This window comes from Chenopodium quinoa, unplaced genomic scaffold, assembly GCF_001683475.1.
Source record: "Chenopodium quinoa cultivar QQ74 unplaced genomic scaffold, ASM168347v1, whole genome shotgun sequence".
Lineage (NCBI taxonomy): Eukaryota > Viridiplantae > Streptophyta > Magnoliopsida > Caryophyllales > Amaranthaceae > Chenopodium > Chenopodium quinoa.
This window is the reverse complement of record NW_018744633.1, coordinates 3,605,080-3,625,739: the sequence shown is the minus strand read 5'-3', so window position 1 is coordinate 3,625,739 and position 20,660 is coordinate 3,605,080. Positions and strand designations below refer to the sequence as shown.

Genomic DNA, 20,660 nt, shown 5'->3' with positions numbered 1-20,660 from the left:
TGTAAGTCTCCGGTGAATTCCCTGTATGCCACGAGACCGAAATTTCAAATCTCTCAACCCACAAGGCCACAATCATCAATATCCCTTTGAAAAATATCCATAAACCTTTTTTTTCCCTTGGGACACCCCACCATCTTTCCAACCATAGAAACAATCTCATTAAAGTCTCCAAATACAACGCACGATATTAAACTCTTCAACTTCAAACAAAGCATCAAACACCTAATGAGATGTTTATTTTCGTGCTGTGGCCACCTATACACCCCTATTAAGCTCTCCACACCAAATTATTGCTACGATCGCAAGTGGGAGTTGTGACTTATTCTCAAACCTTCTAAACCCTTCCAAAAACCTCACAAATCACAACTCTCACGTATCCAAATCAAAATAATGAAATATTCTCAATCAACTCCCAAAACGACGAGCATTAACCAACTTCACCCCAATCCGACGCCGTTTCGAATCCCTCTCTTGACTCTCTAGCTTCTTCTCCAAGAACCTTCTTCAACCTTGAGACAATTTCTTCCTTCTTCCTCAATTCATCAACCTCCATTACTTTCTCTCTCTAGATTTCTCCATCACAAACCACTGAAAATGTCGCTAACTAGGGTTTTGGGAAGAGCGTCGAGAACTACGCTTTCCCAATGTCGGGCCTACTTTCTCTCTCCTCCTCCTCCTCTTCATCAATTCAATTCTCCTTTTTCTGTCCTATGTAATCGATTTCACCCTCTTCCCCACGTTTCCAGCAAGGTAATTTACCGCCATTTTTGCTGATTATTTGTCTTTTTTTTTTTTGGTTAATTGTTTTAGCTATTATCAGATTTCATTTTGTTCAGCAGGGTTTTGCTAGGGTTTAAGGAATTACGCTAGATTCTTTGAATTCAGCTTAGTTAGTTGTTATTTGTATGCAAATTTTGCTTAATTATGAATTTCAAGAGCAACAATATTGTATTGAAATGCCAATTTTGAAATTTTAGGACTGATATCTTATTCTGCGATCAGTGAATTGAGGATTGGAGTAAAATTTTTGATATTATAACTCTTATTTTGCCGTTTTTCGCCTGCTTGTTGCTCTATATAATTGGTTTTTGCTTGGTAAGTATAAGGCTTTAGTTGTTATTTATCAATTTGGAGCAAAACTTCATGAAGTTTGGTCCCATACCGTGGTAAAATTTTGGGTTTAGATATTTGTAATGTACTTCGTATTGTTTAAGATATGCTGATTGATTAGAAAATCTCGAAATAGCAAATCGTTAGCTAAAACTCCATCCATCCCTCTTTGATAGGCTATATTTGGGTAGAGGTCATGTTGGGTGATATTCTTTCGATATGTCTTAAATGTTTTTGATGATACATACAGTTTTTGAGAACAAGCAACTTACTATAAGATTGTGGATCAAGTCTTTAAATAAAGTAAGAGAACCATTTATATGAGCATTTTCATAATTTAACTAGAAGATATGCGGCCTAAATGTGGCCTATTAAAGTGGGATGGAGGGAGTAATAGTTAGGCTTTGTTTAAAGGAAAAGAAGAGAAAGGAAGAGAGAGGGAAAAAAAGAACGGTAAGGAAAGAAATATTATCTTCCAATGTTTGGGTTAATGAAAGGAAACAAAGGGAAGAGAAAGGAAAATTGATTTACAACTTTTATTTTTCTATTTACACTTGAAATTCTCCAATTGGAGGAAATGAAAGCTAAAAATTTGTAAAGAGGCTTTCCTCCCACTTCCTTTTCTTTTCTTTAAATTCTCGTGTCATTTATCAAACCAAACATGAGAATATATTAAAACATTTTCCCTTCTTTTCTTTTCCAGCCAAATCCCTTCAACTAAAAGGGCCTTAATGCACTTGGCAAAGTTTAGTGATTAGAATTTAACTTTCATCTCTTTATCTTGCTCTTGCTAAGTGTTGGGGGCTTGGGGCTAGTAGCTTGCCAAATAATGATGCATATTAATTTGTGGCCTGTATTGTAGGCCGTAATCTGATGGGTTTTTTCGTTTTTGTGCATTTAGCAAGGGAAGTTTAGTGACATTGTCCAGGGTACCATCACGTTTTATATGGATACTTATATTTCATCACCACCCATTACTACTTTAGAAATGGTATTGAGTGGTAGTGGAAATTTATCAAGAAAAACTTGTTGGGGACAGAGTTGCATTACCACAAACCATGATATGGGACTTCTCTTGCAAAAAATACGCTACCCATTACCATTACTTTTTCCCCCCTTTTTTTACATGATAACTGCTTTTGTGACTGGGAATTTTGGGATCCTTTATTTTATTGACAAATTATTTTTCTTTCTTGTTGACATCCTGCCTTTTATTGCCTACTAGTAATGAATAATCTAGTGGAGTTGCTGAGTTGATAATTCTTTGATCAAACTTGGCTACTAGTATCATGGATTTGAGCATCTTAAGCGCAGAATGGAGCTTGTTTTGGGTTATCACTTGGGAGGGGGAATACATAGTTATACATTAAGGTCATAAAGGATATAATGTTTACTAGGGAAATTGGAAAATTTCCTGCTTATTGGTGCCTAGACTGTTAGTTTATTTCTTCGTTATTTAGGGAATATATTCCCCAGATTGCCAGAAGGTAGTGAATAATCTAGTTGGGTTGCTGCGGTGATTTTTTTTCGACCAAAGTTGGTTTTAATGTTATAGATTTGCTAATAGCACTCTACATTCTTATCTTACCCTCTGCTTTACTTTTTGTTCTTCAATGTAAGTTTGTGCGCCTTGTGATAAGCATAATCATGTAAGGATCAGAATGACCTTTGTTCTCTTCCTTGCCCCCATGTCTTTTACGGTATTAACTGTATCCAGAAGATGGGTGCCTGTGTTTTGGATTTCTTACAGGGTTGATAGCTGGGTTTTGATTAGACTTTGTAGGATTGAAAACTCAAACATGAGTTATTACATGTTCAAAATGAGAGTGATTTTAGATTTGCCGCTTAAAGTTGTTTTCAGTTTTTTGCCAAAGTATTTTCTACTCCCTTGTTATTTGCCATCAAACAGGTTAAGTATTGAGTGTCTGACATTCCCTTCTAAAGTGGAAGTTGTTATTTCTCTTAAGATATCTTACCTTGTTAAGAATTTTAACGCCTTTCATCACCATTCATACATCTATAATATAACTGTAGATTGCATTTTATGGGGAATTCATTGTGGAGGCATGAGGCGTGACTACTACCTGTGTTCCAGCCTTTCTTGTTTCAAAATTTTGTATATTACTTAAGTAACAATACATTCTTTACTGCTGAATTCAACTTGAGAGCTTTTAAGTTTTTGAAACTCTTCAAAGAGTTTTTTCTCAATTATCATTAAAATCTGTGGTGGCCTGTAGAGTTTATACTTGTAGATTATGTTCATATGGTGCTGCCATGAGAATTGGATTTTAGGTGTCCATGTATGATCATAGTGCTACTGCTATCTGGCTCTGTGATTTGTACATGTGAAGTCTGCTTCTCCTATCCTTAACACCATTGTAACTAGTTTTTAAAGTGAGAGTTGAGGGGCTTAAAACTTTATGTCTGATATGGACCTTACTAAACGCACATTGATGGTGAATTTGTATATTTACTTTTGTTTTTTTTAAATGCATGGTAATCTTGTCTTTGGCTCTCTCTATATTTTTTAATTACGAAATAAAGCTATTTTGTATGTTTTGGCTAGGCATCTCCTTTGCCAAATGGACTATGTAGTATTGTTGCTTTCCCACATCGTGGAATGTCAAACACTGCATCTCCTGAACTAGAGCAGGGGATACCTGCTGAGAAAGGAGATAATGGTGGTGCTGATGGTGCAAAGCAATCAGGTGAGGGATTTAATGCAGACAGTGAGACTTCTGCACAAAGTCAGGAAAAAGGTTTCACTTCAGAATCACAACCTACGTCTCAGTTTGTCAAAAGACGGAGTCGAGGCACTAAAAGAACTGCCTTTTCTGATTCAGATTCCGAGGAAGACATGGATGACCTTTCCAAAGAAGATCTGGTAAAACTTGTGCTGGAGAAGGAGAAAACCCTGGAGACCAAACAAAAAGAGTTTGCTGAATTTAAAGACAAATTTCTTCGTAGTTATGCCGAATTAGAGAATTTAATGGAAAGAACACGACGCGATGCAGAGAACTCAAAGAAATTTGCAGTGCAGGTTTGTGTCTATGATTCGGATACTTCATTTTCTCTAGTAGCGCTTCTGAAATACTTTGTGACTCATTGTGCGTTCATACTGCAGAGTTTTGCGAAGAATCTACTAGATGTTGCAGACAACCTTGGCAGAGCAGCTTCTGTTACCAGAGAGAGTGTCAATAAAATTGATGTCTCTCAGGATAATGTTGGAGCAATGCCACTTTTGAAGACCCTGCTGGAAGGTGTAGAAATGACAGAAAAGCAGCTTGCAGAGGTAATCTTTCCAGCATACAATTAATTTATTGTAGTCACCACCTAGTTATTTGAATCTTATTCCATGAGTTCCACTTCCTTCTTTCACCTATCATCTTAGTTTAAATTTTACCTGTTTATTTGTAATTTTATACTGCTGACTTTGTTGAATGTACTGGTATCATGTTTCTCCATTTGCCACATAAAGTTTTGGTAAATCTGATCTTGATCACATGATTGTATAAATTCATTTAATTTTGGTGTCCACTTCACTTGTACATATTATTCTTGCTAAGAGAGCATTATTATTTCAGGTTTTTAGAAAAGCTGGTGTTGAGAAATATGAATCTATCGATGAGCAATTTGATCCTAACAGGCATAATGCTGTGTTTCAAGTTCCTGACAATTCTAAGCCTCCTGGTACTGTTGCTGTTGTCCTCAAGGTAATGTCCAGTGCTCTGATCTAGAAATAATGTAAGAATGTTAGTTGATGTGATGTAATTTAGCTCCTATCTGTATCAGATTGCCTTGACTATGTGTGAAGTAAATTATTTTTGGCATATGCAGGCGGGGTACACGCTTAACGACAGGATCATACGACCAGCTGAAGTTGGTGTTACAATTGCTGTAGAAAATGATGAGGCCAATTCTTGAAGCTCAGAATATCTCAGCCAAGCCCCTACATTATACTTGAGAATTTTGTCAATGCTTGCGATTGTCTAATATTACAACACTTTTCTGACACTAGGTTAGCATAGTTGCCTACGTGGTACTATTTTTTGTCTCCGTCCCTTGAAATTTATTGCAACTATAACATAAATGAGCTTCAAAGCAACATTTTAGCTCTACTTTGTAATTTATGAAGTGATCGCAGGTTAAGTTTACTGGTTGCTTTTTGGATAATCTTCAGGGTGTTGAGTCAATTGGGTGAAAACTGAAAAGGTAAATTATTAGAACCTAATTAAGGTCAATTATTATAACCAACAACCATACTTAATTAAAAAAAATGTCCAATCACCTAAAGTTGGCGTCACTTGTGATGTCACCGGTTCACCACTTAGGGTCTGTTTTCTTCGGCTTAATTTCAGTTTAGTTTAGTTCAGTTTTTAATTTTCTTCTCTCATAAAATATTCATTTTAGTTCAGTTAAGCTCAGTCCAATCAATTCAGTTCAGTAAATCAGAACATACCATATGGCAAGGGCTTCAATTTACCCCCTAACATGTAACTAAATTCATTTCTTCATCTCTCTTCATCTACTGAGAACTTTAACTACGATTATGAAGAATTTTGATTATTACTCTGTACAAGATAAACGTATATGTGTGTTATCAAGTTTTCTTTCTTTCAAAATATCAAATATTAATATTTTTTACTAATGCATAAGTAAAAAATATATACTTATATACATAAATTGAAAATCGTAAAAAATAACAATTGAGACGAATAAAATGAAACAAAGAAAATCTGAATGTACTCTATATAACAAAAGGATTTTTCATTAATTTATAAACTCGTATTATAATTTTGATAAATTGATAATTGGCGGAAATGATGGACCTAAAAATTTGATAAAATAATAACTTACTATTTAATCTAATATTGACATACAAATTATTATATTTGTAGTTCATTTGGTTTAATTGAGTGATGTGCACAAAGAAATAAAAATTCCACAGTTACACAATTTTTTATAAAATTTTCGTACATACCGTCCATGTCATCTATCCTATTTAAATATGTCTTTAAAAAAAAAAACCCTGCTAATTTAGGGCTTGTGTGACATTGTTTTTTGTTTTTAGTTTCCAGTTTTTTTTAAAAAACAAAAAACCAAAAACATGAAATAAGAAAAAGGTATTTCCACTTTTCTGTTGTTAGTTTTCAAAATTATCATGATTTTAATAAGTTTGACTAATCATTGATTCATTATATGACATATACTCCGTATTATATGATTTTAAAAAACAAAAAACCAAAAAACAAAAACGTACAGTAATGTCAAACTAACCCTCAATTAGCGATTTATCTGAGTAACAAAAGTCACCTTACAAAAAAGTGTGAGTTTAATATAATATAAAAGCGCTAATTGAATTAGCGGTTTATGCAAGGTAAAACCGCTAATTCAATTTTAATATATGATGTGGATGGTATGTAAGAAATTTTAAAACTTATCCATGGAAATCACTCGGTTTAATTCGATATGATTTAAAATAAGTAATAAAATCGGTGAACCATCCGTTATACGGAGTACGCTTGAACCGTTGCATCCAATCCGAATTGAATCGTTTATCTAAATTGGCACCCCTGGTAATTTATAAATAGCCCATATAGCCATATATTGACTAGGACTTCAGAAAAGCAGGAGTGAGTTCGAGTTCGTTAGAGCGCAACAATGCTGTCTCTCTATATCCTCTTTCCTATTCTGGTGATCCTATATATCATCAAATTCGCCGTTATTGATGGTAATTCTTCTTCGTTAGTCCCAAATTATGCTATGAATCTCTTAATTCCGGTTTAATTTTGTTCAAATTCACTCTTTGCAGCTGATTTCACCCTATATTCGAAGAAACTTAAACGCCAGGAATTCGAAGATAAGGTAATTGTTTGTTTTCAATTGGGTTGTGAATTTGTATTGCGCATTTTTTTAGATTAGTGTAATTTTGATTGGATTCCATTGTTTAGGTTGTTTGGATTACTGGAGCTAGCCGCGGAATTGGTATGTGATCAATTTTGATTTATTTGTTTGATATTCATCAAAATTTGGAGTATTAAATTATTTGAAGTTTGTTGAAATGATGTGTATGATTTGAATAGCAAGTTTGAACTCTTGATTTGTTGATATAGTATTAGTTTATTTATTATGATTCTAGATTAGAGTTGAATTGATTGTTTGATCACAAAGTCTAGAATGATTCTATCTCACTCTAAATAATCTATAACAATGCCAAAAATCTTTCTATGTATGACTAGTATGAGTAACTATTCGGGTTGAAGTATCGTACGAGTATCAAGAGTTAGCTTATTGCAAGACCATCTTACCCATAATTCCATTAGTTGTTATTGGATTGATTGATCATTGTTATGTTTTAAAGTGCTCTTATTAGATTACGGTACATTATTTGGTCGTATCTCCAATAATTACTGCCCTAATCTGAAATAAATGGTTTACCATTATCCATGAGAAAGAGGAGGATAGGAAAATGTAAAGGCCCTAACATCCATCCCCATTGTGATTTTGAAGGAGAGGTTCTTGCTAAACAGTTTGCAAGCTTAGGGGCGAAACTTATATTGTCTGCACGAAATGAAGCTGAATTGGAGCGTGTCAAAAGCCAAATTAGCGGTATACTTCTAACACTTATTTTGTGGTATCAATAAATATGAACTTATTATATATGTTCTATCAGTTCTTTTAATTCTGTTTTAGGAAAGCATGCCCCAAACGAGGTCAAGATTTTACCCCTTGATTTGGCATCTGGAGAGGAATCCCTCAAGGAGGCTGTAGAAAAAGCAGAAGCCTTCTTCCCCGGTATTGGTGTTGATTACATGATTCACAATGCCGCCTATGAACGTCCTGTATGTAATAGTTAGTGTTGATACTTGAAACTGTCTTTTATATGCTTTTGAAAATGAGGTATCTCAGATAAATGAATATATATATGCTAAGTAAATACTATTTTCGAAACTAGTATGGATGACTGATAATGCCTTAGATAAATTCTCAATCTGTAAAAATTATAAGAACAACTATATTCAGTTGAAACTCTATCTTGAAAACACCACTTAGTGTTTCATAAAGTGCAGCTTGGAAAAGTGTATTGGGTGAACCTACCTTTTCTCAATATCCTAATTAGTAATAATGCTGAAGGGTAGTTCTTATTCTGTAATTATTAGACTACTCCCATCACCCCTTAGAATACAGTATTTACCTTATGCTACTTTGTAATACAGAATTTATATATGCCCTTATATATTTCATTTTATCTATAACCATGGTTTGGTTAAATCTTTGCAGAAAGCTGCAGCTGTAGATGTCACAGAAGAAAGCCTTAAGGTATTTTTGGTCAAACTATCACGAACAATCACAACCTTCCCAGCTTAGAACACATTGCTTCAAATAGTTCACTGTCATTGGGATATCTTCATTTTACAGAGCTGATTAATATGTTTATTCGTATAGGCTACATTCAATGTAAATGTTTTTGGGACAATATCTTTGACCAGATTACTTGCTCCCTACATGCTAAAGAGGGGGAGGGGTCATTTTGTGGTGGTATGTACCTTAAAACTTTTATTATAATTTAAGAGTGGTACTTTACTTTCAAATATCTCTAGAGGAGAGGAATTTGTGACTAAGTATACTAATCTGATTAGTTTACATCTGCTAGATGAGTAGTGCTGCTGGGAAGACACCTGCACCAGGTCAAGCCATGTATTGTGCTTCTAAATTTGCCTTGAATGGGTACTTCCATTGCTTGCGCTCAGAGGTACTCCACGCTTCCTCAATGAAAAATCCACAGTTCATGTTTATTTTTTTTAAAAAAATCACAGAATCACAGTTTATATATTCAACCCCCAGAACTTTTTTTCTTTTTTCCCTTTTTTTCCCCAAATGGTACATAATTTTTTTATGGGCTGATTATAGACTATTGCATTAACTCGATTTCTGAAGAACTTATAAATGTCTGGTTATGCACATGCAGCTATTTCAGAAAGGAATCAAGGTAACTGTTGTTTGCCCTGGTCCAATAGAGACATCAACAAATGTTTCTACTGAGGTCAGTGCTATTGTTCATTCTATGGTGCATTATATTATCATATTGTAGTTTTTTCATCTTTATTTTGATGTTTTCTCTTAGCACATATTATAAGTATATGTGATCACTTTTTGCCTTCTATTTGTATGCAAAATTAGCATGATTTCTGTTTTGTCGCTGACCATATTTAATTCCGTAATGAAAAAAGTTATGAAACTTTTTTTAAAAAAAATAAACATTAATATAAATCTAATAAGACCCCATTTTATATATTTTTTTTTATTTATTAGCGTACATATAAGGTCAAAGGTTGGTAAAATCAGACAATTTGATATAGCAGAAATAATAAGTTCGGAAGTAAACATAGCCTAAATCACCACAAGATGGATGGAAATATTGACCATACCGAATATGCTTGATGTGAGAATCAATTTATAATTTTGTATTTTCTCTTACTGCTACAAGGTCTACAACTGGTCAACAGCAGTGCTAACGTGCCACCCCCACAAGGCAGACAGACAAATTAGTTAATCACTTTATTTGGTCTCTGTTCTAGTTTACAAATTGTTTAATTTGCAATTTTTCACACTGATTAATGCCTTTCTGTCTAACCTTTATTGTTTTCCCCTAGCATTTTTTTAAAAATCAATGATTCAGTTAGCTATCATTAAATCATTTGAAGTCACCTTGATCCTATTTCAAAGACTTTCGGGATTTTGTCACCTAGCTTTGAATTTCCTGGCTCTAACTTCTAAGTGGTCGCAGAAGCGTCTCTCTGCTGAAAGGTGTGCTAAACTCACAATAATTGCTGCTAGTCATGGTCTGAAGGAAGTTTGGATATCATATCAAGTAAGTTATTTTTTCTGTTTTCATTGAGTTTGGGATGTCAGTTATAATGTTTTTTACACCTCAAGATGTGAATGGTATTCAGTTGTGTAGCTGTGTTTGTCTTTAGAAAGAATTATTGTACTAGATACTTTATTGTCCTTAAATACTTATCAAATGTTAAAATCCCCTAATCAGTTAGTAATACTAGTGTATTTGTCTTAAGGTTACAAATCCTAGGTACAGCAAGGTAGCCTTTTGCCTGACTCTATATCATTCAGTGTCGCATGAGTGCATGACCCACCTCCTCTTCTCTGGGGGGACCTTATAGGGCAGTGGACTGAGGTTTCAGGGTTATTCATTTGACACGTGATAGATGGATCTAAATGTCATTTGAAAGAGGAGACTCATAGAGTCATAAAAGATTAAATGTGTTTCTGTAGGGTAAGATGGTTACACTTGCAATTAAAAGAGTGCAATATACATGCAGCTGGTGCCTTGGAAAGGCATCATGTGTCTGGTTTTATGTGGAAGACTGGAAACTAATAGTAAGAATACACTTGCATCCAGACCTTACTGTACTCTTATCATCTATTTTGGATCTACACTGAGCACCTTTCGACTTGTATAGTACATTGTACATATGTATCTTTTCTTTGCAATAAGACCTAATTTTTTTTTTTGCACAATAGATATCATGCTTTTGATTGATGTCACTCATGTTTCTCCCTCTCTTCAATTAATTGGACCTTTGTATATTGGTTTGGCTTGCATGCTAAATTTTCCTTTACTTTCTCAGCCCGTGCTTGGAGTGATGTATTTGGTGCAATACATGCCAACAATTGGCTTTTGGCTCATGGATAAGGTATTGCTTTTTTCATTTTATGTCATTGGTTTCTCACATTGTCCATTCTTTTTGTGGTCGTCTCTGCGACACTTGAGATGAGCTGATGGCTCAGTTGCTGGTTAAATTTTTGCGTACTATAATAATCCCTTAATTAAACTGCTGTGTTTATACGACTCCCCCACACTAACACTATGAATTTGTTCCATGTTTTTAAAGTAAACTGCAACATCCCTAATGTGTAGTCTCCCTACCTCAAAACAATGAGTGGTCTTTCAGCTTTGTCCAAAGGTTCCATTTATAGACATTTGCATATTTTGACTTGTTAGAAATTACATCTGCAAGCCTTGCATGTCAAAAAGTTGGATAATTTCAAAGCTTGAGAGTTGAGACTAATATCTTATGTTTTCTGTTTGCATGTGGGATATTAGCAGGTGTGCATGTCATGCACTTGTAGATGTTGTAATAGAGACGATTCATCAATTGATTTAGTTTCCTTTCTACTCACTATGACTGTTGACTTAGCGTCTCTTTTTGGAGGCCGAGGACTCAGGAATTTTTATTTTCTTCCTTTCCCCTCTCCCCATTTCATGCTGCCATTTCCTAATTGCTGATCTGGCAATTTTGTCACTGCAAGATCGGTGCAAGACGAGTAGAAGCGACTGAAAAAAAGGGGAATATATATTCATTGGGATTGCTGTTTGGTAAGTCAAAGAAGGAATGAGTTTTTTGGTTGAATCTGCGGACTGCACCATCTTTTGCTGGGGCTGCTAGATGAGAGGAGTCAGATTTTGGACTTGTTTATTTTGATTCAGTGTTAAAACATATGGTGGAACACTTTGGTTTCATGTACTGATGTACTTAACCAGTATCTCCATGCAATTTGTAAAGTAGACTTGAATGTCTGCATTAGCACCATGTTAATACACATGGTACATGGCCTTGATAAGTTGGCCGATTGGCCATGCACTTATCTTAGGTTTATGAAACTCTATATCGTGTCTGCACGTATGATATAATTGAATCTCAAGACGGCCAACTAGTGCATCTGCATTGTTGGTATGGATGCTTACCTAAAGAGACTAAATATAAACTTGCTGTGCAACGTTGGGCGGCTGCCTAATTCGGAATTTTGAGGGCAGTCTGAGGTTATGGGACTGTTGCACAACCATTTTATTCATTTGGAGAGTTGGAGCTGATACATGTGGGTTTGCTACGGCGTCTTTTTCATATTTCTAAAAATTATTGTCCAGATAACCTTAGTGTCTCTAGTGGGAATTAAACCTTCAGAGGAAGGTATAATCTTTACCACTAAACCAAGTTAAGAATCAATGTAGCATACAATTGTATCACTTCATATTAGTTCACCAATTAATAAATCGTTGTCTAATTGTCTTGGATGATATGACGGAATCACTTCATATTAGTTCACCAATTAATAAATCGTTGTCTAATTGTCTTGGATGATATGACGGAATCACTTCATATTAGTTCACCAATTAATAAATCGTTGTCTAATTGTCTTGGATGATATGACGGAATCACTTCATATTAGTTCACCAATTAATAAATCGTTGTCTAATTGTCTTGGATGATATGACAGAATATCTTACAAATAAATAAGTACTTGGTATGTAATACAAATCTACCCATTGTATTATTTTTTTATTTTTGACAGAATTGTATTAATTATTTATTCCTAATAATTTTTTATACGGAGTAATTATATTTACTCCTAACAAATTAATTGATGACATTAAGTAAAAACTTTAAAACAAAGTTTCTTACTCTAATTAAATTATCCCTAAAAAAACAAAATCAAAATTAAACTAAAAACTCTATAGCAATTTTTATTACATAAGAGGGTTTTTTTTTTTTTTTTTTTTTTAACAAATAACTTGAAATACTTCGTATTTATACACCAATTTGGGCAATTTTACTGAAACTTCCAAATTTCATAATTTCAGAATTTTCCCGTCGTCCCAAATCTCCAAACCCTAAAAGACGAAATTCAAGCCTATGAAACAAATTAAAGCCCTAGACACTCAATCCCTTCTTCCAAACCCTAAATAACCTTCAATCTTCAAACTTAATTTCCTAATTTCCCGCTAATTTGAAAATTAGGGTTCATATATCAGTGAAATAATGGACGAAAAAGTGGCAAAATGGATACTAGAATTCCTCTTGCGAATGCCAATTGACGAGAAGATCATCAATGGCGTACTCTCAAGTCTTCCTTTCTCCAACAAAGATAGTCGCTTGAAGAAGACGATACTTCTGCGAAAAATCGAATCAGAGACTTCAAATGGTTCAGTGTCCGAGAAGCTTCTAGAATTGCTCGAATTTCTCGAGGAATTGAATCATAGAGCGGGTAAAACGGCGTCGGATTTGATGAAAAAGGCGTATTGTGCGGTTGCAGTGGATTGTACGGTGAGATTTTTGGAGGAAAATGTGGAGGAAAATGGGAAGTATTTCGAAGCAGTAGAGAGAATTTGGAGGAATAGGGTTTGTAAAATGGAGGGTTTATCGTCGGAGGAATCGAACCAGTGGTTAGCGGATGTCGAAGCTGCAGTTTGGGATGCTGGTGTTTGTGAGAAGATTTTGATGAGGAATACTAGGAATGAGGCTTTGAAGGCTGTTAGAGGGTATTTGAAGGAAGCTTGGAAGTGTATGGGACCGACATTTCTTGAATTGGTGGCGTCCAAGTTTGGGTATGAGGTGGAGAAGCTCGGCTTTTGCGAGGATGGCGGTGGTGATGTCGTGGGTTCGGATAATCCGTGTCGCGAATTGGCTGCTAGTCAAGGTAGAATTTGTTTGATTTTGGCTAATTGTTGGTTTTTCTTGTTCTGTTATTGGTTTTTGTTGTTTAATTATGTATGTCAATTTATAATTATAGAATAGCTTGTTTGATGAAGAGTTATTGTGGCTCTACTATTTTAGTCAGAAGTGGCATTGCATAGATCATCAAATCATAGAAAAAAGCCATATGAAGAACCGGTATTTGATCGAATGAAGTTTGTGATACTTTTGTTGAGAAATGAGGCAGCTTGAATGTTTACCAGATGCCTTTAGGAATTATAGACTCATAGTTGAATTCTGTTTTAGCACTCCATATTACATTAGAGTCAATTTAATGTGCCTACAGAAGTTGGAATCGAATGTATTCAACCTTTACCCTTGTGATAACATATACGGAGTAGCGTTTTTCTAGTTGACCCTTCATCTGTTTAATGTCCATAGTTGACTTTGTACTATATACGAAGGGTATTGTCCTATATAGCTCAAAAAGTCTGGTAGTAGGTATTCTTCAATTGAAATAGGCAGAAAAGTGGAATCCTAGTATTGTTTTGAAATATTCTTGTATGGTTACTACATCATTTTTTAAAAAATGGGGGTGAAAGGGAGTGGTACCTTATGACAATTCATGTAAGGCGACCCCAAATCATTTTGGGACTAAGGCTTTGATGTTGTTGTTAATGGGGTGAAAGGGATTAGTGTCATGTTGCTGCCTTTAGTGCTATGGTGCCTTCTGATTGCCAATAGAAGAGTCGGTTATTCCTCTTGATTTGCAAATAGAATCAGGCCACCAGCATACTATATTAATTACAGAGCACATCTGACTAATGGTATTGTACTATGAGGGAGCTTGTAAAGTTGATACATTTAATAACCTTAAACCAGCAAGGAGTAAATGTGAACACTACACATTATCATGATTTTCCAGCTCTATGCTAATCAGTCGGTAATTTTACTGGTTTTGTATCTGTTTGAGCTGTAGGTGATGGTTTTCTTCTCCCTTGAATTGGTTTTTATGTATATTTTTTTTCTTGGGAGGGAATGGTTTCCATGCATGCTTAGTACTCTGTAATTGAAAATTAGTATCATATGATCATATTTTTCAGAAAGATGAATTTGATGTCTTGCAGAGCTCCTTAGATACATTTCTATGTGTATTTCTCCACTGGTTTTTGGTCCCTTTTTGGGGTAATTTAGCCGCAATTATGACTTTGAAGCAGGCAGATGCTCTGTAATTCTGTTTTCAGCTCATGTGCTTGTTGATTATTGATCTTGAGTTCTTCTAAGGACCTTTTGTTTACATACTTGCGGACAAATGTTGAACTAAGATGGTTTTTCTTCCAATGCACGTGTTTCTGCAATATTGTGCTCTCTCTGTCCCAAAATAAAAAATTAAAGACTCATTTGGCTTTTGCACAAATTATTAGGAATGTGAATTGAATAAGAAGGTAGCGGGGTTTGTTTGATTATAAGTAAATATATAAAAAAAAAAAATTTAAAAAAAAGATAACCGGTTTTGTTTGATTAAAAAAGTGAATAAAAAAAGTAAGAGGGGTTTTGTTAATTAAATTTGAATAAAAAAAGGGAAGATAATGGGGTTTGGTTGATTGAAAATTAAAATTGAATAATTAAATTGGTAAAGGTGAAATGAAATTTTTTAGGGACAAGAATTTTGAGTGAAATGAGACTAATTTGACGGAGAGAGTAATACATTTTTCTTTACAACTTTGATTTTTGAAATCTTGTACTTCCTCCGTTTTTTTATTATTTACTATAGGGATTGGGTGCTAATATTTTGGTAGTTGGAAAAAGTAAGAGAGAGAAAGGTAAAAATACAAAATTGCCCATGTGACATATTGATAAACTAAAAAGTAAGTGTGAAAAGGCAAGGGTATGTTGGGTATTTATAGTGTGAACACAAATAAGTTTTTTCCTGAAGAGGAAATGGTGCAATATTTGTGAAACTTCCTAAAATGGCAAGTGGTGCAAAGAACGGAGGAAGTAATATTTTTCTCTGACTTTGATATAGGTTTCACTATTAAATAATCTGTATTTGTTTCAGGTGGGCTGCTGAAAGGTCAGACTTTAGTTCGGCGGAAACATGTTGCAGTGAAGACTAGACATCCCAGAGGTGCAAAGATTTCTGAAGCTAATGAAGAAGCTGAATCTTCTATGAACGTGGTTAACGATGTCCCGACCTGTGAATTGGAAAAAGTACAAGAAGCTTTTCAATCCAATTCCTTGCAGCCTCATGCTACTGTGAGTGGTTTTCGTGCTGGAGCTTCACAAGCAGCTCATAATGTGTCATGCAAGGACAATGATGTCCTGAACCATGGAATGGGCAAAATAAAAGAAGCACATCAATCCAACTCCTTGCAGCCACATGCTGCTGTAAGTGATTCTCATATTGGAGCTTCTCAAGCTGCTCATAATTTGTCATGCAAGGACAATGGCGTCCCGATCCACAAAATGGACGAAGTGCAAGAAGCACTTCAGTCCTTGCAGCCACATACTGCTGTGATTGATTCTTGTCTTGATGCCTCTCAAGATCATGACCCGTCATCTACAAAGGCAACAGACAACACGAGTAGCGTGGATGCTACAAATGAGCAGACACGACCACCTGTTGTACATGTAACACCTGAAGTGAGGAGAGTGCAAGAAGCTCTTAAGACCAGTTCCAGGGAGCTGCATGTGTCTGTGACAGATCCTCTTCCTAAAGCTCTTGAAATAGCTAAAACCTTGCCTTGTACAGGTGCTGCAGGTAACCATGATACTAGTCATACACCTGCTGTAGAAAATCATGACATGAACAATGATGCTGTATTACCAAAGCAGACACAACCAGTAATCCATGCACCTAGAGAAACCATTGAGAATAATTCTGAAAATGTAGAGAAGAAAGATAAGCTTACTGGAAATGCTCGAGGCAGTGAGACTCGTACTCCAAAGGAACGGCCTAAACGTTGTATAATGGAGCCCAATGGCACCAGTCATACATATGAATGGGATGATTCTGATGATAATGTGGGCAGAGGTGGGTTATGCTTACCTCCTAGTCCAAAGAGGAGTAGGCCGTCTGCTTTGGATCCGTATGCTGAGAAAAAATTTCATGCAATGAGAGAAAGGAAGAAATGGACACCAGAAGAAGAGGATAAATTGAGGGAAGCAGTAAAGGAATATGGTAAGAATTGGATAATGATCAAGGATATATATGAAGACATATTTAAGGGAAGAACAAATGTAAACTTGAAAGATAAATGGCGGAACATGAGTAAAAGCTAGCTTTGATGATATTAGAGATCTGGCTTTTACATCTAACCCTTTGGAAGATGCTTATGGCATCGTCACTTTAACATCTGTAATCTTCCTGTTTTTGTTGTTAATATGTAATCATTTTATTATGTATATGGTTTTGTACATGGAACAAATCCTTTTTTGTCGAAGTTTCTAACCAGCTTCTGAGAACTGAGAAGCTGTTGGTACCGATGTGGCAAGTATAGTGAGTAATGTTAATATATTATCATTGTGACAAGCCTGAAGCTTAATTTCAGTTGTCATATTTCTCAAATGCTTTCTGATTAATTAGATTTGGAGCTTGATTTTTGTACCCAGAGTTTCTTCAGCCAAAGTATATATTTTACTGTATCTGTTGCCCCTTAATTACTGTCATGTATACATTTTTTTTTGAACGATAGAGGAGATTTTATTAATTAAACAGAATCAAGTTACATCAATCTCTGCTAAGGTTACATAGAATGTTCTAATAAGCCTGTGCTTGGGTTAGATTCTAATAAGCCTGTACATAGAATGTTCTAATGGCCAATTTAAAGTTCGGTGCAAGTTAATTAAATTGCCATTGTAAACCGGTAAATCAGTGCAAGTTGTAAACCGGTAAGTTGTTCGTTTAATGCAAATTGAATGGTTCCACACACCCAATTGGACTCCTGGAAGATATTAGGAACCATAGTAAACATTTCGGCAATTTTTATTTCCGGGCGAAAAAAAGTCAAAAAATTCCAAAATTGAAGGCTAATATCCACGCTTTTTGAGAAATTTTTGAGGCTTCAGGGCCCGGTGTCGAAAAGTCTTGAAATTCTATGGGATACATCTCGAGGTCATATAATGTCGTTTGGAACCATATATGATCATTATTTGTTGTCATAAATGTTCGTGTTAGGCTTGAATTAATGAAATCGGTCCAAGTTGTAAACCGGTAAATTGGTCGTTTAAAGGGAAATTGGATGGTTTCACCCATCCAATTGGACTCCCGGAGGGTATTAGGGATCATGGTAAACATTTCGGCAATTTTTATTTTCGGGCGAAAAAAATAAAAAAAAATTCAAAATTGAAGGCTAATATCCACGTTTTTTGAGAAATTTTGGAGGTTTCGGGGCCCGGTGTAGAAAAATATTAATATTTTAGAGGATACATCTCTGGGTCATATAACGCCGTTTGGAACCATATATGATCATTATATGTTGTCATAAATGTTCGTAGTAGGCTTGAGTTAATGAAATTCGTGCAAGTTGTAAACCGGTAATTAAATTGGTCGTTTAAAGGCAAATTGGATGGTTCCACCAACCCAATTGGACTCCCGGAGGGTTTTAGGGACCATGGTAAACATTTTGGCAATTTTTATTTCCGTGCGAAAAAAAGTCAAAAAATTCCAAAATTGAAGACTAATATCCACACTTTTTGAGAAATTTTGGAGGTTTTAAGGCCCGATGTCGAAAAGTTTTGAAATTTTAAGGGATACATCTCGGGGTCATATAATACTGTTTGGAACCATATCTGATCATTATTTATTGTCATAAATGTTCGTGGTAGACTTGAGTAATGAAATCGGTGCAAGTTGTAAACCGCTAAAGTGGTCATTTAAAGGCAAATTGAGTGGTTCCACTCACCCAATGGGACTGCCGGACGGTATTAGGGACCATGGTAAACATTTCGGCAATTTTTATTTTTCGGCGAAAAAGGTCAAAAAATTCCAAAATTGAAGGCTAATATCCACGCTTTTTGAGAAACATTTGATATATGATCATTATATGTTGTCATAATATTCGTAGTAGGCTTAATTAATGAAATCTGTCAAGTTGTAAACCGGTAATTAAATTGGTCATTTAAAGGCAAATTGGATTGTTCCACAAACCCAATTGGACTACCAGAGGATTTTAGGGACCATGGTAACCGTTTCGGCAATTTTTATTTCCGTGCGAAAAAAGTCAAAAAATTCCAAAATTGAAGACTAATATCCACGCTTTTTGAGAAATTTTGGAGATTTCGAGCCCCGGTGTCGAAAAGTCTTGAAATTTTAGTGGATACATTTCGGGGTCATATAATGTTGTTTGGAACAATATATGATCATTTTTTATTGTCATAAATGTTCGTGGTAGGCTTGAGTTAATGAAATCGGTGCAAGTTGTAAGCCGGTATAGTGGTCTTTTAAAGGCAAATTGGATGGTTCCACCCACCCAATAGGACTTCCAAACGGTATTAGGGACCATGGTAAACATTTCGGCAATTTTTATTTTCCGGCGAAAAAGGTAAAAAAATTCCAAAATTGAAGGCTAATATCCACGCTTTTAGAGAAATTTTTGAGATTTCAGGGCCCGGTGTCGAAAAGTCTTGAAATTCTATGGGATACATCTCGAGGTCATATAATGCCGTTTGGAACCATATATGATCATTATTTGTTGTCATAAATGTTCGTGGTAGGCTTGAATTAATGAAATCGGTGCAAGTTGTAAACCGGTAAATTTGTTGTTTATAGGGAACATGGATGGTTCCACCCATCAATTGGACTCCCGGAGGATATTAGGGACCATGGTAAACATTTCAGCAATTTTTATTTCCAAGCGAAAAAAAAAAAAAAAAAAATCAAAATTGAAAGCTAATGGCCACGCTTTTTGAGAAATTTTGGAGGTTTCAAGGCCCGGTGTAGAAAAGTATTAATATTTTAAGGGATACATCTCTGGGTCATATAATGTCGTCTGGAACCATATATGATCATTATATGTTGTCATAAATGTTCGTAGTAGGCTTGAGTTAATGAAATCCGTGCAAGTTGTAAACCGGTAATTAAATTGGTCGTTTAAAGGCAAATTGGATGGTTCCACCAACCCAATTGGACTCCTAGAGGATTTTAGGGACCATGGTAAACATTTCGGCAATTTTCATTTCCGTGCGAAAAAAAAGTCAAAAAATTCCAAAATTGAAGACTAATATCCACGCTTTTTGAGAAATTTTGGAGGTTTAGAGGCCCGGTGTCGAAAAGTCTTGAAATTTTAGGGGATAAATCTCGGGGTCATATAATGTTGTTTGGAACCATATATGATCATTATTTATTGTCATAAATGTTCGTGGTAGGCTTGAGTTAATGAAATCGGTGCAAGTTGTAAAGCGGTAAAGTGTCGTTTAAAGGCAAATTGGGTGGTTTCACCCACCCAATGGGAATCACGGACAGTATTAGGGGCCATTGTAAACATTTCGGCAATTTTTATTTTCCGGCAAAAAATGTCAAAAAATTCCAAAATTGAAGGCTAATATCCACGCTTTTTGAGAAATTTTTGAGATTATTTCAGGGCCCGGTGTCGAAAAGTCTTGAAATTCTATGGTATACATCTCGAGGTCATATAATGCCGTTTGGAACCATATATGATCATTATTTTTGTCATAAATGTTCGTGGTAGGCTGTTAATGAAATAAGTGCAAGTTGTAAACCGATAAATTAACCGTTTAAATGCAAATTGAATGGTTCCACCCACCTTATTGGACTACCAGAGTGTATTAGGAACCATGGTAAAAATTTCGGCAATTTTTATTTTCTGGCGAAAAGGGAAAAAATTCCAAAATTGAAGGTTAATATCCATGCTTTTTAAGAAATTTTTGAGGTTTCGGGGCCTGGTGTCGAAAAGCTTTGAGATTTTAGGGGATACATTTCGGGCTCATATAATAACGTTTTAAACCATAAATGATCATTATATGTTTTCATAAATTTTCGTGGTAGGCTTGAGTTAATGAAATCGGTGTTATTTGTAAACCGGAAAATTTACCATTTAA

The 20,660-nt window shown here is 35.2% G+C and overlaps 3 protein-coding genes across 7 annotated transcripts; all 3 read left to right on the top strand.

Annotated features, from left to right (window-relative positions):
- The first annotated feature begins 321 nt into the window (after positions 1-321).
- LOC110701070 (protein GrpE-like) lies at positions 322-5,283 on the top strand. 3 transcript variants are annotated; one of them, XM_021878661.1, is made up of 6 exons: positions 324-750; positions 3,677-3,818; positions 3,954-4,150; positions 4,235-4,402; positions 4,695-4,823; positions 4,948-5,283. In XM_021878661.1, exons 1-6 carry the CDS (start codon positions 595-597, stop codon positions 5,032-5,034), a joined length of 879 nt encoding a protein of 292 aa, XP_021734353.1. In that variant the 5' UTR covers positions 324-594; the 3' UTR covers positions 5,035-5,283. The 3 variants fall into 3 exon arrangements, with proteins under 3 accessions (XP_021734351.1, XP_021734353.1, XP_021734352.1); XM_021878660.1 differs by having other exon boundaries at positions 325-750; positions 3,677-3,869; XM_021878659.1 differs by having other exon boundaries at positions 322-750; positions 3,677-4,150.
- Positions 5,284-6,701: 1,418 nt separating this feature from the next.
- On the top strand, positions 6,702-12,269 carry LOC110701069 (dehydrogenase/reductase SDR family member 7-like). 3 transcript variants are annotated; one of them, XM_021878657.1, is made up of 12 exons: positions 6,702-6,841; positions 6,923-6,975; positions 7,062-7,095; positions 7,621-7,719; positions 7,804-7,952; positions 8,392-8,430; positions 8,557-8,649; positions 8,765-8,863; positions 9,080-9,154; positions 9,899-9,982; positions 10,758-10,823; positions 11,237-11,432. In XM_021878657.1, the coding sequence occupies exons 1-12, from the start codon at positions 6,772-6,774 to the stop codon at positions 11,414-11,416; spliced, it is 1,041 nt and encodes a 346-aa protein (XP_021734349.1). In that variant the 5' UTR covers positions 6,702-6,771; the 3' UTR covers positions 11,417-11,432. The 3 variants fall into 3 exon arrangements, with proteins under 3 accessions (XP_021734349.1, XP_021734348.1, XP_021734350.1); XM_021878656.1 differs by having other exon boundaries at positions 11,234-11,432; XM_021878658.1 differs by lacking the exon at positions 11,237-11,432 and adding an exon at positions 11,440-12,269 and having other exon boundaries at positions 6,705-6,841.
- A 472-nt stretch (positions 12,270-12,741) lies between these two features.
- LOC110701068 lies at positions 12,742-17,169 on the top strand. Its single transcript, XM_021878655.1, has 2 exons — positions 12,742-13,605; positions 15,661-17,169. Exons 1-2 carry the CDS (start codon positions 12,948-12,950, stop codon positions 16,881-16,883), a joined length of 1,881 nt encoding a protein of 626 aa, XP_021734347.1. The 5' UTR covers positions 12,742-12,947; the 3' UTR covers positions 16,884-17,169.
- Positions 17,170-20,660: the final 3,491 nt, after the last annotated feature.

What these genes read in the sequence shown, in the direction of transcription:
- LOC110701069 (XM_021878656.1), top strand. Translation starts at nt 6,772, where the DNA reads ATGCTGTCTCTCTATATCCTCTTTCCTATTCTGGTGATCCTATATATC. An exon ending in TCACAGAAGAAAGCCTTAAG is followed by an intron (nt 8,431 to 8,556) that starts GTATTTTTGGTC and finishes TTATTCGTATAG; the next exon opens with GCTACATTCAATGTAAATGT. An exon ending in AAGTTTGGATATCATATCAA is followed by an intron (nt 9,983 to 10,757) that starts GTAAGTTATTTT and finishes TTACTTTCTCAG; the next exon opens with CCCGTGCTTGGAGTGATGTA.
- LOC110701068 (XM_021878655.1), top strand. Translation starts at nt 12,948, where the DNA reads ATGGACGAAAAAGTGGCAAAATGGATACTAGAATTCCTCTTGCGAATG. An exon ending in CGAATTGGCTGCTAGTCAAG is followed by an intron (nt 13,606 to 15,660) that starts GTAGAATTTGTT and finishes TATTTGTTTCAG; the next exon opens with GTGGGCTGCTGAAAGGTCAG.
- LOC110701070 (XM_021878659.1), top strand. Translation starts at nt 595, where the DNA reads ATGTCGCTAACTAGGGTTTTGGGAAGAGCGTCGAGAACTACGCTTTCC. An exon ending in CAAAGAAATTTGCAGTGCAG is followed by an intron (nt 4,151 to 4,234) that starts GTTTGTGTCTAT and finishes TTCATACTGCAG; the next exon opens with AGTTTTGCGAAGAATCTACT. An exon ending in CAGAAAAGCAGCTTGCAGAG is followed by an intron (nt 4,403 to 4,694) that starts GTAATCTTTCCA and finishes TTATTATTTCAG; the next exon opens with GTTTTTAGAAAAGCTGGTGT.